This window comes from Schistocerca cancellata, chromosome 1 (assembly GCF_023864275.1).
Source record: "Schistocerca cancellata isolate TAMUIC-IGC-003103 chromosome 1, iqSchCanc2.1, whole genome shotgun sequence".
NCBI classification, from domain to species: Eukaryota; Metazoa; Arthropoda; class Insecta; order Orthoptera; family Acrididae; genus Schistocerca; species Schistocerca cancellata.
Genome location: NC_064626.1, coordinates 1,110,070,635 through 1,110,088,163, shown reverse-complemented (window position 1 = coordinate 1,110,088,163; position 17,529 = coordinate 1,110,070,635). Strand labels below are relative to the sequence as shown.

The window sequence follows — 17,529 nt, the reverse complement described above, 5'->3', positions numbered from 1 at the left end:
CAAAGTGTAATTTGAATATGTATACCAGTGACTGAAGTGAGTGAAAATGAAATGGAAATCTGGTTTGAAACTTTGAGAACACAACATGAAAAAATTACCTTCTTGGAAAAACTGGTAGCAAAAACAAAATAAAATAACTTCTCAACTGCATGGCTGTTTGGTGAATTTCATTCTTACAAAATGTTAAAAATAAAAAGTTGTGACAAAAGCAATGTAAGTACAAAGATTTGGTAATAGGTCAAGTGTGATATTTAGTGACTATCAGTTCACGGACACGCAAACCACATACAAATTGATTTATGCAGATACTCTAGGAATGGAGCAGATGTAAAAAGAAGATAACTTTGTAGAGATTTAGAACTGAAGTATTTGAATTCGCTTGCCATCTGGGTTGGAGAACGGTAGTAGTCACACACCAACCCCAACATAGTGTTTGCGGTGTCCCAGTTTTGGTGCTAATAAACCTGCCAGATGTTTTGCTAGTCTGTAGGTGGTCAGGCTGATTGCACTAACAATGGGCCTAACAAGAGATGGTCCATTCCGACATGTCAAAACCCAACCTAAAATTTTTCGTGCAGGAAGAATACACCGAAAGAAGTGCACCATCATAATTTTAGCTGTTAAGATGTGCTGTGAGGCGGTGTTTTTAGTTGGTCATTTTTGCGCTAGGTTCTATAGCCCTACCTGTCTAGTGTGCGATTCAGTGAATAAACAGAAGCAGTCGTGACAAGAGGACAAAGCATGATGGAATGCAGTGCAATGGAATGCAATGCAAAGTCCAAAGTGCACACATGTGAATTGTAAGCACTTAAACCATACCAAGACTGCCTCATATCATTAATTTTTTGAATAACTTGCAATTCGTATTGACAACTAAACTATTGCAAAAGCAATTGTTAAACAATTGGCTAGTAGAGGAGAGAACATTGAGGCAGTGTTTGATGTCACATTACAGAGGAATTCTGTCGGTCGATACTTCAATTTGTTGACATGAAATATTTTGTAGATGTTTATTTATTAGCCTTTCAGCATGTTTACCTTGCAATTGGCTTCGCCATTTAGTTAATTTACAATTACTGTAGCAAAGTTCTTGTAATTTTTCAATAACACGTATTTCACTAACAGTGTAACAGGTCTTTGTAAGCATTTAGTTGTTATTAAAATGCGGAGTGTCTGTTGGATGACGGAAACAAACATTTTCCATACACAAGGCTCACCTGATAAATGAAGAACTAATGCATTCAGGTGCTTCACACTACTAGTTTTGTTTAGACAGAACTGGAATGGAGTAAAAAATGGTTTTGGCTGCTGTTCTGCAAATTGGTGGCGTGTTCCAGGCACTCTTCATCAAATTTGTAAAGTATGTTGATGCAAACTGACAATACAGAAATTACTGGAGTTTAACAATACTGTCTGCTGATAATTCTGAAACGACAAAGTGCTGTCGGAGACACAGGTGTCAGTGTGTTCACGCCAAGAGTCCAACAAAAGTAATGAATTATTTCTGCGGATGGTAAGAAGTTTTTGATGTAACATTGAAAAGTATTCTGTCCCATTTTTGCTGTTTTGATTACAAGACTTTTGCAAGTAAATACACTGTTTTTTTTTTTAAATTTTTGGTCCTGATGTACCTTGATTTTCTGGAGACAGAGATAAAGCTGCAGAAACAGTAATCCACTGATACTTATCACTGACATTGTTGTATATGAATATGTCGTAGCATGCGCTGTCTGCTACAGCTGCAGCAGGGGTGTACATTTCTCCAGCCACCTAGTGAGCTTCGAATTTGTCAAATTTAATGATTTTTATTTTTTTTTATTTTTTTTTTTTTTTTATACTTGCAGTTTGTACTTCCTGTGCCATGACGAATATTATGAAATGACAGGTGGCACAGCAATGGATCACCACTGTTTCCAGCAGTCGCGAATTTCTTCACAGAGCACTTTCATGAACAGACTCTGAACTTTATTGGTGTCATGTTTGTCTTGCTCCCTAAGGCCATTGAATGATGCTCCTGATATGGCCTCATAGTGAAAATGCACTGCAGCTCTTCATCGGTCACACATATGGTTGCCCATCTCAAAATTAAATTTACGATCAAGATGAAGAAGGCTGGCAAGCCACCACATTTGAATTTTTTAGTTCAGCAAAAGACAGAAGGCGGAGTTGGTCATTCAGTGTACAGTAAACCAACACATACTGATTGATACTTGAACAACGCCAATAGTTTTCATCATCTTGTACACAAGAAAGCAGTCCTGAACAGCAGGGCAAAGATTATTTCTGATGACAATCACTTATAGTCTGAATTTTGCAGCATTTTAGACATGTGTTAAGAGAGAATAGTTATAGCAAGAGAGACACTGCAAACACTTCCAGGTTCCACCAACAAAGGATGCGCTGTGAATCAGCAGAGGAAGCTGTTTGCTTCCCTGCCATGTTGTGGGGCAATGAGCAGTAAGTTAGGATGTGTGCTGCATAGACATGGCCTGGGACCAGCATTCCCCCTCTTCGACGACATAGCTTTTTGTGTGCCTGGAGTGTATAGTGTTCCTTGCGAATGCGGCACCATCTGTATGGGTCTAAAAATTTGCACAATTGTGGAACACTATCCTGAGCATAAGCGTCATATTAAACAATAGGAAGCAGAAGGTACACTTTAAATAAATGAAAGTGAGCTTGACAAGTCAGCTATAGCTGAACATTGACTGAAAAACAGACACAAAATACTGTTCGAAAGATGAGACTCTTGGCTCTTTTCAACATACTGGGATTCCGTTCTAAACTCGCGTTTCATGCACATGTCACTACAGCCGTTTCTGATTTGTGCCAGATGCTACAATCGTGCCTATATATGTGGAAAGCTGTGCCAGCGCTGGCAATCAGTGCTTTTTACTGCTGATGACAATGGCAGAGACAACCGTCAAAACCTTGAGTATTTTATCCAAACTGATGCGACATGAAAACTGAGATTTTATGTGGACATGCCACTGCAAAAGACTCGGAGGACACAGGACATAGAGGGTTTTGCAAAAGTCCCAAAGTTTGGGAGAGACTGTGGGAACATTCACTGATAAAAACTGCTACATATTTACAAGTGGCTAACAAGGGAACCTCCCCATCACACCCCCCTCAGATTTAGTTATAAGTTGGCACAGTGGATAGGCCTTGAAAAACTGAACACAGATCAATCTCGAAAACAGGAAGAAGTTGTGTGGAACTATGAAAAAAATAAGCAAAATATACAAACTGAGTAGTCGATGTGCAATATAGGCAACATCAAGGACAGTGGGAGCTCAGGAGCGCCGTGGTTAGCGTGAGCAGCTGCGGAATGAGAGGTCCTTGGTTCAAGTCTTCCCTCGAGTGAAAAGTTCAATTTTTTATTTTCAGTCTATTATCCGTCCGTGATCGTGTGTCAATTATCAAAGTTCAGGCACTCACATATAATCAACTTCGCTCTCCAAAATTCCAGGACATGTTCCGATTTGCTTGGACATTGCAGGATTTGACAGTCTAAACACGGAAAAATTTGAAAACGTTAAAAACATATGTTTTGACAGTGCGACTGTGAAATTGTTGCATTCATTTGTTGCAGTTTATGTGACAAACTCTTATGTTTTCATCACTTTTTTGGGAGTGATTATCACATCCACAAGAAAACCTAAATCGGGCAAGGCAGAAGAATCTCTTTACCCATTCGCCAAATGTACAAGTTAGGTGGGTCGACAACATATTCCTGTCATGTGACGCACATGCCGTCACCAGTGTCATATAGAATATATAAGACGTGTTTCCCTGTGGAGGAATCGGTTGACCTATGACCTTGCGATCAAATGTTTTCGGTTCCCATTGGAGAGGCACGTCCTTTAGTCTACTAATCGTATGGTTTTGCGGTGCGGTCGCAAAACACAGACACTAAACATATTGCAGTGAACAGAATGTCAATGAACGAACGGACTGATCATAACTTTGCAAAAATAAAGAATGTAAAATTTTCACTCGAGCGAAGACTTGAACCAAGGACCTCTCGTTCCGCAGCTGCTCACGCTAACAACGGGACCACGGCGCCCCTGTGCTTATTCTGTCCTCGATGTTGGCTATCTTCCGCATCGACTACTCAGTTTGTATATTTTGCTTATTTTTTTCATAGTTCCACACAACTTCTTCCTGTTTTCTCGATTGATCTGTGTTCAGTTTTTCAAGGTCTATCCACTGTGCCAACTTATAACTAAATCTGAGGGGGTAGCGATGGGGAGGTTCCCTTGTAAATATCTGAAATCTTATATGCTTGTCAGTACCATTGTACACTACTGGCCATTAAAATTGCTACACCATGAAGATGACGTGCTACAGACGCGAAATTTAACCGACAGGAAGAACATGCTGTGATACACAAATGATTAGCTTTTCAGAGCGTTCACACAAGGTTGGCGCCAGTGGCGACAACTACAACATGCTGACATGAGGAAAGTTTTCAACCGATTTCTCATACGCAAACAGCAGTTGACCGGCGTTGCTTGGTGAAACACTGTTGTGATGCCTCGTGTAGGGAGGAGAAATGCGTACCATCACATTTCCGACTTTGATAAAGGTCGGATTGTAGCCTATTGTGATTGCGGTTTATCATATCGTGACATTGCTGCTCGCATTGGTCGAGATCAAATGACTGTTAGCAGAATATGGAATCGGTGGGTTCAGGAGGGTAAAACAGAATGCCATACTGGATCCCAACGGCCACGTCTCACTAGCAGTCGAGATGACAGGTATCTTATCCGCATGGCTGTAACGGATCATGCAGCCACGTCTTGATCCCTGAGTCAACAGATGGGGACATTTGCAAGACAACAACCATCAGCACAAACAGTTCGACGACGTTTGCAGCAGCATGGACTATCAGCTCGGAGACCATGGCTGTGGTTACCCTTGACACTGCATCACAGACAGGAGTGCCTGCGATGGTGTACTCAGTGACGAACCTGGGTGCACAAATGGCAAAAAGTCTTTTTTTTTTTTGGATGAATCCAGGTTCTGTTTACAGCATCATGATGGTCGCATGCATGTTTGGCGACCTCGCGGTGAACGCACATTGGAAGCGTGTATTCATCATCACCAGGCATGATGGTATGGGGTGCCATTGATTACATGTGTCGGTCACCTCTTGTTCGCATTTTTTGAACAGTGGACGTTACATTTCAGATGTGTTACGACCTGTGGCTGTACCCTTCATTCGATCCCTGTGAAACCTTACATTTAAGCAGGATAATGCACGACTGCATGTTGCAGGTCCTGTACGGGTCTTTCTGGATACAGAAAATGTTCGACTGCTGCCCTGGCCAGCACATTCTCCATATCTATCACCAATTGAAAATGAAAATGTCTGGTCAATGGTGGCCGAGCAACTGGCTCGTCACAATACGCCAGTCACTACTCTTGATGAACTGTGGTATCGTGTTGAAGCTACATGGGCAGCTGTACCTGTACACGCCATCCAAGCTCTGTTTTACTCAAGGCCTTTATTACGGCCAGAGGTGCTTCTGGGTACTGATTTCTGGGGATCTATGCACCCAAATTGCATGAAAATGTAATCACATGTCAGTTCTAGTATAATATATTTGTCCAATGAATACCCGTTTATCATGCGCATTTCTTCTTGGTGTAGCAATTTTAATGGCCAGTAGTGTAGATAAAGTACATAAAACTAAATTCTAGTTGAGGGTTGTGCATGCAAAATCTAATGAATGAGGATCCTGCCAAGCAGAAGAATGGAGGTTTTGTTCTAAAGGCAGACATAACGCGAAAGGTGGATGACAACCTCTAAAAGAGCATTACGTTTGTTTTGGCATCTTTGCTCTAATTTTGCAAAGGCTGCATTTATCCTCATTCAAATTATGGTTGCATGATCTATGAATCAGTGTGGCAATCATATTTTAAAACTCTTAATGGAGTACACGACAAGGATATTGAATTGGACAAGCACCATTAGCATCTTATGCGCTGAGGCAGAATAACCTCCATGATGTGATGTGTTTCGAAATGTTCTTTGTGGATAACTAAGTATAAAAGCTTTGGTCATTAAGTTGCTAATTTTTCGTATAATCATTCATATTTAGTATTTTATCCCTCTTCAGCAACTGTTTTTCCATTTGTTGAAATAATCAGTAACCAGTTGCACTAAAGAAATTTATTTCCTTTACTCATTTATAGAAATACAGTTGCTGAAGGTGGATAAAATGCTAATCTTAACGTCTAGCCAGACACAAAGAACCATCTACTTGTACAAGAAAAACAAAATGAAGCCATCAAGCCAGAACCATCTACTTGTACAAGAAAAACAAACTGAAGAATCGTGAGATCTACAACCATATTAATTTTAATAAGGAAGGAACTGCCAATAAACCTGAAGAGGGGCGCTAGCTGTCTGAAACCAGTAAAGGAAGTAAAATTTCTTTTGTGCTGGCTGATTATTTTAAAAGATGATTCATATCAATGAAATCTTAGGATGATTGTATTGAAATTCTCCTCAAGTGTGGAAGCCATTTGGAATAGGGGCACATTATGAATCTTCTTGAAGTAGACATGGGGTTGCACTGATATGGGGTTTGTGCAACTCCCACTGTTATTATTAGTGAGGCCCAGAATAATTTTAAACTTGACAGAGTACTACAAATTGTCTACTCAAGAATGCATTTTTCCTCCAGTGAGCTCTACTAACAGGCCTAAGCAGGAGGAAACTCTTGGCTGTTAATTTGTTTTCTCTAAGCATATTTGATGCTGAGCTGTATGCATTTCTGAGGACCATGGAGCTGATGAAATGTTATCATGGCCTGAATTCCTTTCCTTTTCCAATTTCTGTAGTGCTCTGCAGTTGATACAGTACAGACTGTTCCAGCTCACATGCCCTCCCGTGAGCAGACAGTGCACAAAAATTATTTGAAATATGTATGAAACGGCTATTGCTGATATTGAAACATCCATTGGTGACCACTATTTTTGGCTTTGAGTCAGCAAGACCACTGACAGTTGTGGCATATTTATAGCTAATGTCATGGTAGGGAAATTAGATTCCACAACAGCAAGAAAACTTCATTTACTTCTGGGTAAAGAGTTGGAAAAGACAAGTCACAGGACTGTAGTCTGCGCCGGCCGCGGTGGTCTAGCAGTTCTGGCGCTGCAGTCCGGAACCGCGGGACTGCTACGGTCGCAGGTTCGAATCCTGCCTCGGGCATGGGTGTGTGTGATGTCCTTAGGTTAGTTAGGTTTAAGTAGTTCTAAGTTCTAGGGGACTTATGACCTAAGATGTTGAGTCCCATAGTGCTCAGAGCCATTTGAACCATTTGACTGTAGTCTGCACTGTGAGGGATTCCCCATGCATCCAGTTGTAGTAAACTACCAGTTACTACAACTACCACCCACAGTCAGGCCTCCAATGCTAGAATAGTGCTCACCAACATTCAAGCAGCGTGCCTCAAAGCTACTTGGTCACTGACTGCCGTCACCAGGTCTACTGTGTATGTGCAGCACTACACCAGCGACACATTGCGTCGGTAGTGCAAATAAGGGCATGCACACAAACCTCTGGTCCCTGTGACTAGGAGAGGATAAGGATAAAAAATGTTTGGTGTTGGTGACATGACTGTGTTGCCTATATGTTCAAAGTGGGAGCAACACTGAAAGAATTCTGTCCTTGTATAATCTATTACACCTGCCTTGCCCATGGCCGACACCATGTAGCAGAGGAAGTCAGAATAATTTTCCTGGGGTTAACAGTATTATTTCCTCTATTAAGAAAATACTTCTCAAAGCTCCTAGCCCTTTAAAAAAATAGCTCCAAACCTTCTTCTCCCACCTGAACCCAGACTTACACTTTTGGGCACATGGCTGTTGGCAGTTTCATAGTTTCCTTTTGAGCGCATTGCTGCAGTGTATATGCAACACAGTGCGACTCTGATTTAGGTGTGTAAGCATCGACATATAGGAAGAGACTAGTGTGGCATTTGTGTCTTTCCGAAATGCGTATGGTAAATGCCAAAACATGAACTATGGCGACATTATTACCAGATGCTTCGAAACAGTATCACCAAATGCTTCCATACAGGACTAACATGATGTTATTATTTAATTGGTTTCCGAAGGACAAACACCGGTAGACATCCATTGGAGAATGAAGGATGTATATGGAGCAACATGTCTGCTGAAAACCATGGTTGTGAAATGGACCAAGTTCCATGTTGGTTGTGATTTGACTCAAGATGCCGTTTGATCTGGGAGGCCAGCCTCTTCCATTACAGACTAATTCTATTGGGAGACACTTGATCACATGTCATATAGTCCTGATCATTCCCCATGCGAATATTACATCTTCATTCCATTAAATGAGGCCATGGATGCGCTAAGATTCCTGTTAGATAAGGATATACAGCAGACAGTTGTGGACTTCTTCACGCAGCGTGACACGATGTTTTACCAAACGTGTATCTTCAACCTGGTGCGTTGGTGGGATGATTGCTTCAGTGCTTACAGCGGTTTTGTCTGAGTGGCATACCAACTCTGGACTGTGCGGCCTTCGATTGGAAACTTTTTGATTGCTCCCTTATATTATGCCAAAGACGACCAGAAAGTTAAAGAGGTAGTAGACACATTCGGCTGTAGTGAATCAGTGTTCACTGAAGAAACCATTGATGATCATTAAGAACAACAAGAATGTTGCATCCTTGACATTTTAAGAATTTATTTCCAACATCTAACTGTTGCAATACAATGTCTAAAGTCCACATCTTTGCCCCAAAAGATGCTGTAGACATGATCTCTGAGGTGCAGATATCAGGAGAATACCTGGCTCATTGGGTATAGCATGTCACCAAATTAAGGAATATTCTTCTGAAGTGCCCCAAATACGAAGAAAATGTCCTCCATTATTGAGGGGGAGAAGTTTTGAAGGTAGATTGTATTGAGAGCCACAAGCAGTTGTGTTGATGAAATATGCTCCTCGTGTGCTGTAGAGAGATATTTCTCAGTGTGCAAAAGTGTGCTGATAGCCCAATAAAAAAAGTTTCATTTTAAAAATATAGAAATGTTTTTAAATGTGTACTGCAACACCAAAATGCAATATAAAATTACTTTTAGTTGTCATGCTAGGCCACAGACAGTGGTGATACATACACATATACAGACCTCAAGTGTATGTTTCGTTCTTAGTGACGAATGAAAATAATTTTTCAGTAAAAGAATTTTCATTAAAATATTAAAAAAGTGAAAATAATTGTAGCATGATTAAAATACCTCAATTGTTAATGCATTTTTTTATTATTATTATATTTTTTTTTTTTTTTTTTTTGGGCCATATAAGAAATAGTGAATTGTTCATTTTCTACAAAGAAGTAGGATAACTGTGCCATAATTATAATAAAATTCTCTATGTCAACATTAATGTTCATTACATTTTTTATTAAAAGATTCCAAAAAGGTTAAAATAGTGTGTTTGAACTTATCCCAAGGAAGTACAGGGCCCTAGTAATAACACGAGTAATTTATTTTAGATTAAACAAACTGGATGTAGTTCGTATACAGTTGTACTTAACTTGCTGGATAGATGAATAGGCGGTGTTCTGTACATTACGAGTTAGTTAAGCCTAATCCCCTCCCCACCCGAATTTCTTCTGTGCTTCAAAAACTTGTGCCTGGAGTGAAGTTCTTATCCAATTACAGTATGTATACTATCTCATGAAGTCTACACTATTGCTACAACTAAATAAAAGTTTTGACAGACTGATTAGCCCTTGTTATGTGAAATTTCATATTACTCCAGCTTTGTATGTTGCACTAGTACCAGATCTGGCACTTGTCTCATTTATTTACAAATTTTCTCTTATGTAAATAAATCCATGATTTTGATTGGCTATATGCAGACTACCAATCCAAAGATTTTGGGTTTCAGTCCTCAGAAGGCCCTAAGATTCTTTTCTATCTATTTATCATTTCATTCACATCTGACAGTGATTTGTAAATGGAAAAAAATGCCAAGTTTTACTGTGATTCAGAGTTCATGAGAACTTTTAAGTTCACACTATAATTATCTGATTTGTTCAGGTTGAAAACTCAGATACAACCATGCGTAATTAAGCAATTCAGTGTGTAAACCGACATTTGGATTGAGGGCAGCTTCATTTATGAAAACTTACACTAACATAATAGTGGTTCGGACTGCTTTACATGATTAAGTATCATTGGTCTAGTGCTAGTTCAAATCCGATGGAGGTACTGAAGTGTCCACTCATCGTATTTGGGTAAGAAATAATTGGTATAATATAGCAAATAATTTTCTATCCACTGGAGGGAGCAATATTGGCTTGTGGGGACAGACTCCCCCCCACACACACACCCCTTCTATTCTCTTCCTTCACCTGCATTTCACTTCCGTACAAGATGGCACTGCAGAGACCTGGAAAAGAGTTTCTAACACTTAACTTTATATTTGATATTTTCTTGCTATTGTCAGCTTGAATTTTGTATCCTCTCTACTTTGGCCGTTGTTACTTATTTTGCTGCCCAAATAACAAAATTTGTCCAATGTTTTTAGTCTCTCATTTCCTAATCAGTTCCCTGTGTCTGATTTAATTAGACTTCACTCCACTACTCTAGTATTGCTGTTGTTGACCATCAGTTTATAACTTTTTTGAGACACTATCCATCCTGTTCAACTGCTCTTCCAATTCCTTTGCCTTCTCTGATAGAATTACAATGTCATAAGTAAACAAATAAATTGTAATTTCTTCACCCTGAACTTTTAATTCTCTTTCCACTTGTTCTGGAGTTTTCTTCACAGCTTGCTGAATGTACAGATTGAATATCAGGGATAAGCTACAACCTTGTCTCAATCCCTTATCTGGTACTGCTTTCTATTTGTATCCTTTGACTCATAATTGCAGTTTAGTTTCTGTATGAGTGGCAGATAACCTTTTGCTCATTATATTGTATTCGTGCTACCTTCAGGATTTAGAAGAGTATATTCCAGTCAACATTGTCAAAAGATTTTTCTGTATCTACAAATGCTATAAACACAGCCTTTTTTCAACTTTACTTCTAAGGCAATTCGAAAGGTTAGGAAGACTTAGTTGTTCATCTTCATGTATATTAGCAGCAACCTATGATCGCTTCCTGCTATGCTTTCCTTCCTTCATCCCTATCCATCTGTAGTCCCATTTATTGCTCACCTCTTATTGTATTGTAAGAGGTCTATTTCTGATGTTATGTAATGGTCATCCATGTTTACTGCCCTTTTTTTTTTTTTATTCTCACAGGTATGCAACAGGACGCACAACAGGTGTTGTTTTGGATGCAGGAGATGGTGTTACTCATGCAGTACCTATATATGAGGGATTTGCCATGCCTCATAGCATAATGAGGGTAGATATAGCTGGAAGAGATGTAACTAGGTACCTGAGGTATGTCACGCTACTTTCTATTATTTCTGTCTCTGGCAACTTGTCTAGTCTCAAAATGTTGATTAATGCACGATTTATTTTGTCCATGAAGAATTGTAATGGGTCATATTAGTTTCACAGAAATACCTTTTAAGTGATTCATGCACAAGCATGTTTTAGAAATAAATTTGACAATAGAATATAATTACATTTGTCTTTGCGTCATATGTGATAATTACTTATAGTGTAAGATACACGGGTGGTTTGAAAAGTTCTCAGAACCGAATAGAAAAAAGTACTTACATCACAGAAACTATTTTATTTTTGAATTTAGTCTTATCAGGTCTTTGTTTGAAGTGAATTTTCATCCAACAAGAAAAATTTTCAGTTTTGGGAAGAGGAGGAAGTCTGACAGAGCCATATCAGGTGAATAAGGTGGTTGTGACAACAGTTCTTACCTTAGTTCGTGTAATTTTGCCATGGTGATGGCACATGTGTGCGGTTGCGCATTGTGTTGATGGAAAAGGACTTTCTTCCTTGCTAAATCTGGCCTTTTTTCACATGTCTATTGTTGCAATTTGTCCAGGAGGTTAGCATAGTAATTGTTTGCCAAGTAGGGAGATAATCTACAAACAGAATCCCCTTCGCATCCCAGAACACTGATACCATGACCTTTCCCGCCAAAGGAATTGTCTTTGCTTTCTTTGGTGGCGGAGAATCGGCATGTTTCCAGTGCTTTGACTGTTTTGTCTCTGGGGTGTAGTAGTGCACTCAAGTTTCATCTGTGGTCACAAACCAGCATGAAAAATCTTGTTCGTTTTTCCTATAGCAGGCCAAACATTGTTCCAATATGTCCATTCTCATGCATTTTTGATCCAGCGTCAAGAGTCGCGGCACCCATCTTGCAGATAATTTTTTCATTTCTAATTCTTCAGTTACAACGTGATACACCCTTTCAGATGACATCTGGCAAGCGTGAGCAATTTCATGCACTTTCAATCGGCAGTCCTCCATGATCATTTTGTGCACTTTTGCAGTGATTTCTGGATTAGTGACACATGTTGGCCAACCACTGCGCGGATCATCATCTAAGCTCTCCCGACCAAATTTAAATTCATTTGTCCACTTGGCAACGGTTGAATATGAAGAAGCAGAGTCCCCCACTGTATTCTGGAAATTGACATGAATGTCCTTTGTTTTCATACCTTTATTTACGAAGTACTTAATCTCTGCTCGAATCTCTATTTTTTCCAACTTTGCAAATCACTACACGGGAACAACAGAGCCATGTCACAGCCACAGCTCTCTTCCAAGAGCATCGACGTGGCACTTGTATACAGGCAACAGTCCAATGAATATCGCGTGAACAACTTGTTGCGCTAACACTGACCTCTCATGGTGATTCCGAGAACTTTTCAAAACACCCTCGCAGTTTATGTGAGTAAAACATGAAAAAGTGGGTTTTCATCAGAAAGTAAGTTTGGTATTTGATGATCTGTTTTTAGACACCTGATTTACTCCTTTTGTCAGCTTGTATCAAATTATGTGACTGCTAGTGAAAATTATTTACATCTGTGTTTACAATATTTCTGAAGATTCCTTTTACATTCATACTGAGGACACCACATACAAGAGATGTGCTGTAGCTATTGCATGATAAAATATCTGTAGAAGTGCCACTGTGGACATGCCACCAGCCCAAGGTTTTCTTTCTTCCCCTTTAATAGTGGGAAAGATTAAATTTGTTTATTTCTTTAGTAGTGTACAATATTTATGAGGATTGATTGATTTATGCAGGAAGAGAAAACAACAGTGGTCTTTGTAGGCTGTTGGCTGTACTAGAACTGGGTTTATTGTGCTGTTTCTCTCCCTGGAAGTCTAGTAAATCCAGCCAGTACCTTTAAAGAGTAGTAAGAGGCATATTATTACTTCTTTAGTGGATATAATTTCTTTTAGAATTACTGACCTTAGTGTCCTGTCTTTCTGCCTCTCAGCTCTTCACATCAAAAGATTAAATATGGTGTGGTTTCATCCCCCTCACCACATAGTCTGCACTTAGGGACTGTATTGTCTTCACCCAGTGTGTGCGGGGGTTTCTTAAAGTTCCCATGGCCACTCATCAGTCCTATCATGAGTTTAATCTGTCTTCTATTCTAACCCAAGTTTACAGAACTTTCCCTGAAACATGGCTTTGACAACATTACCTCACCATGTTTCTGTTTTTGGATCTTAGTTCAATATTCTGTTTGGTGCATCCTAATCCAGCTAAGTAGTGTCGTTCTTACCATTACCTTAAGGGTGGACACTTGCGAAGTTGCAATAAATTGGAGAAAGGGCGGGGGGGAGGGGGGGGGGGGGGGTTGAACCTTAAAAAGTCCGAGGTTTTCAAGGCAATGTAAATAAATTTGGTACAGTTGTTAAGGAATGTTATATGGATAGACATACATTTTCATGCTTATTGAATTATACATTTGAAATTATAAACAATTAAATTTTTTTTCAGCAAGATGGGTGCAAGTATTAATTTTTTGAAAAATCTGTCTGAACAAATTTAATGTACTTTTGGATAAAGTTTGATATACAATTATTACAGAGATCTGTAGAACAGAATATTACATCATCTTTTGCTAGATTTTACAGCTAACGGCCGCCCTCCCCTGACCCCCTCCCAAAAAAAAAAAAAAAAAAAAGTCCTTCCACAGAATGTTTCACTATAATATTGACTAATTGCATGCCAAATTTATGTACTATAATGTCAGTGGTTTGTGAGGAAAAGGTACATAAAGTTGCCAAATGTAAGTTAAGGGAAACCTGAATCAAAGATCTGGCAGTGTTCGTATTAGGCCTTCTCTCTATGAACTAGTGCGAGCCATATGCATTTTCCTCTTCGCCCTCAAGCAGTCTTTTCTTTGTTGTCGTGTTATGCTAACCAGAATTTCAAATTGAGTAACATCTGCATCAATTCTCCTGTTATTGGCTTCCTTCAATATCTACAGTGTGAAAGCTCCTGGATCAGATGGATGTTAGCCTCCTGAGAGGCTGTAGTGTGCAAAGATTAGCACAGTTAAAAATTAAACAAGCATCAAACACTACAACTTCTTCAGCAGTTTTGTAAACAAATGTTGTCTTGGAGCTTGGCTTACCTGTCAGAAAGTTGTAACATTCATTGGTATTTCGAGTTCTGGATCTGCTAAACACCGAAATATTCCTCACATTGTGACTGCATAAAACTGGAAGGAAACACTGCAGGAATAAATAATATGACAATATGACAATACACAGAACAACAAAGGGGCTTGGCCCCAAGAAAGCTTTTTTTTTTTTTTTTTTTTAAAAAATCACGATTGGGGGGTGGAACTGGAATGTAATACAGTGAAGCCCTATTTTATGTTTTCGTATGGTCCAAATGCAGAATCGAGGAAAACATTGAAACCCCCAAAATAAGAACAAAAATATATGCAATTGACATAAATGATTAAAAATTGTAATCCTCTCCAGTGCATTGTATAAAATCTGTATAAGTGAAGGAAATTAAATGTATTGTACAATAATTTGTAGTAATGAATTCCATCAGTTCTTAAAAAAATCACAGATGTGTAACAGCATATAAAAACTCATCAAAAATTGAAAATGGTATCTGGGTACATGGTAATTGGACTATTTTCCGACATGCTATGACCATAAATTATAAGTTAAAACATGCTTTTTTGAGAAACCTTTCCTTTGTGTTCATCCAGAAAAAAGCAAAAAGTGGTGAACATGGTGAGTGGCATAAGAATGTAACATGGGGGTGCTTTCCTTCTGTAGCTAGTGGTAGTGCAGCATATTCTGGTGACGTAAGCGCATTGACCTCTAGTGTATTGCTTGTAAACTTTACCTTCGTGTGCTGAGCAGTCGAAGTGAAGCATTTTGCAGCATTGCCAACGCGTTTTTTGCACTTGGAACACGTCACTTGCTGTATTGTTAACGAGCAAGTTTCATGAAAGCACTTGTATATACAAGCATTTTCCTTCACAAGTGGTGCTTATTTATACCAATGAATATGAAATAAAGCTAAGCCTGCTGTGATTTCAGTGCTTCTCTGTCCCAGCAATCCATTACATTTATAACAATCTGTCTGCCATCACAGTGTATTAAATAGCATTGTGGACTGCAACAAAGACAAACAAGCCATCACACAACATATTCATTGAATACGTTTTATTAAGTGTGAAGCCGCAAATAGCAAATGGAGTAGGCTACATTGGCCGCAGTCGGTAGAAGTATGATACGATCCGGATTCTGTCGACAGGCTTACAGCAGAACTACTGTAAGTAAAGTTAATTCACGGTAGTGGAAGGCGTACAAGATTTAACTGTATAAATTAAACCTAAATGGAAGCCACAATCACTAAACTCCCCAGAGGGCTCGCCACTCTTCGGTGGGTTAATGCTAGGCTACCTCAGGGCGCCAGCCTTTGCAGTATCTTTTCCCTTCCGTCTGCATGTCTGCCCTCTTGCTGTTCTTTTTTACCCTCCCTTGGGGAATATGTCTGCACTGTTTCTGGAAATATATTCTGCATTTTTGGTAGTCAATATCAGGATACTTTCATGGCTCCTTTTTTTCATTCTTTGTTTATCTTCTCCTATCCTTCTTCCGCTTCAGCATTTGAGGTTCTTCTTCCTCCCTATGTGCTCCTGAAGGTCAGCCCATGTGTCTGATGTGTAAGAGATGACTGGGTAATGCGTAATTCCCAGCCCCAGGTCAACAGGTAGGGTTCACACGTACCCCCTGGTACAGGCCAGGTCCAGGGAGGGGTGATTGCTGTAGCTGCTACCTTCACAAATTACCAAATGGCCCCTCTGTCAGGTGTTCGGGAGGTGTGAACAATCACCTAAGGCGGGTGCACCACCTTCTCAAGAGGTCACCCAGTTGGAAGGAGCATGCCATCAGAGCTGCTGGCAATCGTGGGGGATTTTCTCGCAATCAACCAGTCATCTTCACAGTCAACGGCTACAAAATGTAATTGGAATGAGGCTAACGATTCAAAGACCCTCCCAGCTGCACCAAGATTCCTTGTGGTTTCACATACTGAAGACGGTCAATTCATCGCTACGGTAAATCTGTTTATTATTCAGAAAGGGGTTGATGCAATTACTGGCCCTGTGAAATTCTGCTCTCGTTTAGACAATACCACTTTGTTTTTGGAGACTACTCCTGATTGTCAAGCACAACTGCTTGCAGCTTCGCTCCTCCATGACTATCCTGTACATGTTGAGGCCCATCGAATGCTGAATTCTTCTAGTGGTGTTATTGACACTAGGCTGCTTGATGGTCTGACAAAGGCAGAAATCCAAATGTACCTCTCTGATCAGGGTGTCATTGTTGTCCATCAAGTGATGAAAAAAGTAGATGCCTCCTTAGTTCCCACATGCACTCTCTTTCTCACTTTTGATAGAGTGGTTCTTTCATCAAAGATCAAAGCACGTTATGAAGTTATCACAGTCAGACCATATATTCCGAACCTGATGAGTCTACTATCGAGAGCCCTGCCAACACCCAGCCAAATGTGTAAACTGTGGTAGTGATGCTCACAAAGGTGAGGGTGATTGTCCGCCGCCTTTTCCCTGCTGCATCAACTGCAATGGAGGCCATGCTGCCACCTCCCACGATTGTCCCATGTATCTCGATGAGCGAGCTGTCCAAGGGATCCAAGTGAAAGAAAAAGTACCTTACCTGGTTGCTTGCAATTTGTTGGATAGTCGGGAACCCTTGCGTTCTACCATCTGGCACCTGCAGTACTCTTCTTGCTACCTCTCGCTCCATGAATGACATGACTACGCAGACATATGACAACAGATTTAGCACCGCTGTTGTGAAATTGCACAGCATCATAGTAGCATCCCTGTCTCCACTTCCAGCTGTGCAACACGCTACCAAACTTTCGCCTCAGGGGCGAAGTCACCAGCCACACAATTGGCAGGCAAGAAAAGACAGAAGGCATACTCCCATGAAGACTTCCTATGTCCCTCCAGCCAACAAACATCTGTGTCTTCTTCTGCTAACCGGAAAGGTTCGAAGAAGTCAAAGGCAAACGGGCTTCTCCTTCGTTGACTCAAAGATCCTCTTC

At 40.0% G+C, this 17,529-nt stretch overlaps 1 protein-coding gene across 1 annotated transcript in view; it reads left to right on the top strand.

Annotated features, from left to right (window-relative positions):
* LOC126092106 (actin-related protein 1) overlaps nt 1–17,529 on the top strand; it is a 64,540-nt gene that overhangs the window by 22,919 nt on the left and 24,092 nt on the right. The window contains exon 5 of the mRNA XM_049907541.1: nt 11,298–11,441. Within this exon, the coding sequence (XP_049763498.1) occupies nt 11,298–11,441 (144 nt within the window). The remainder of the gene's footprint in view (nt 1–11,297; nt 11,442–17,529) is intronic.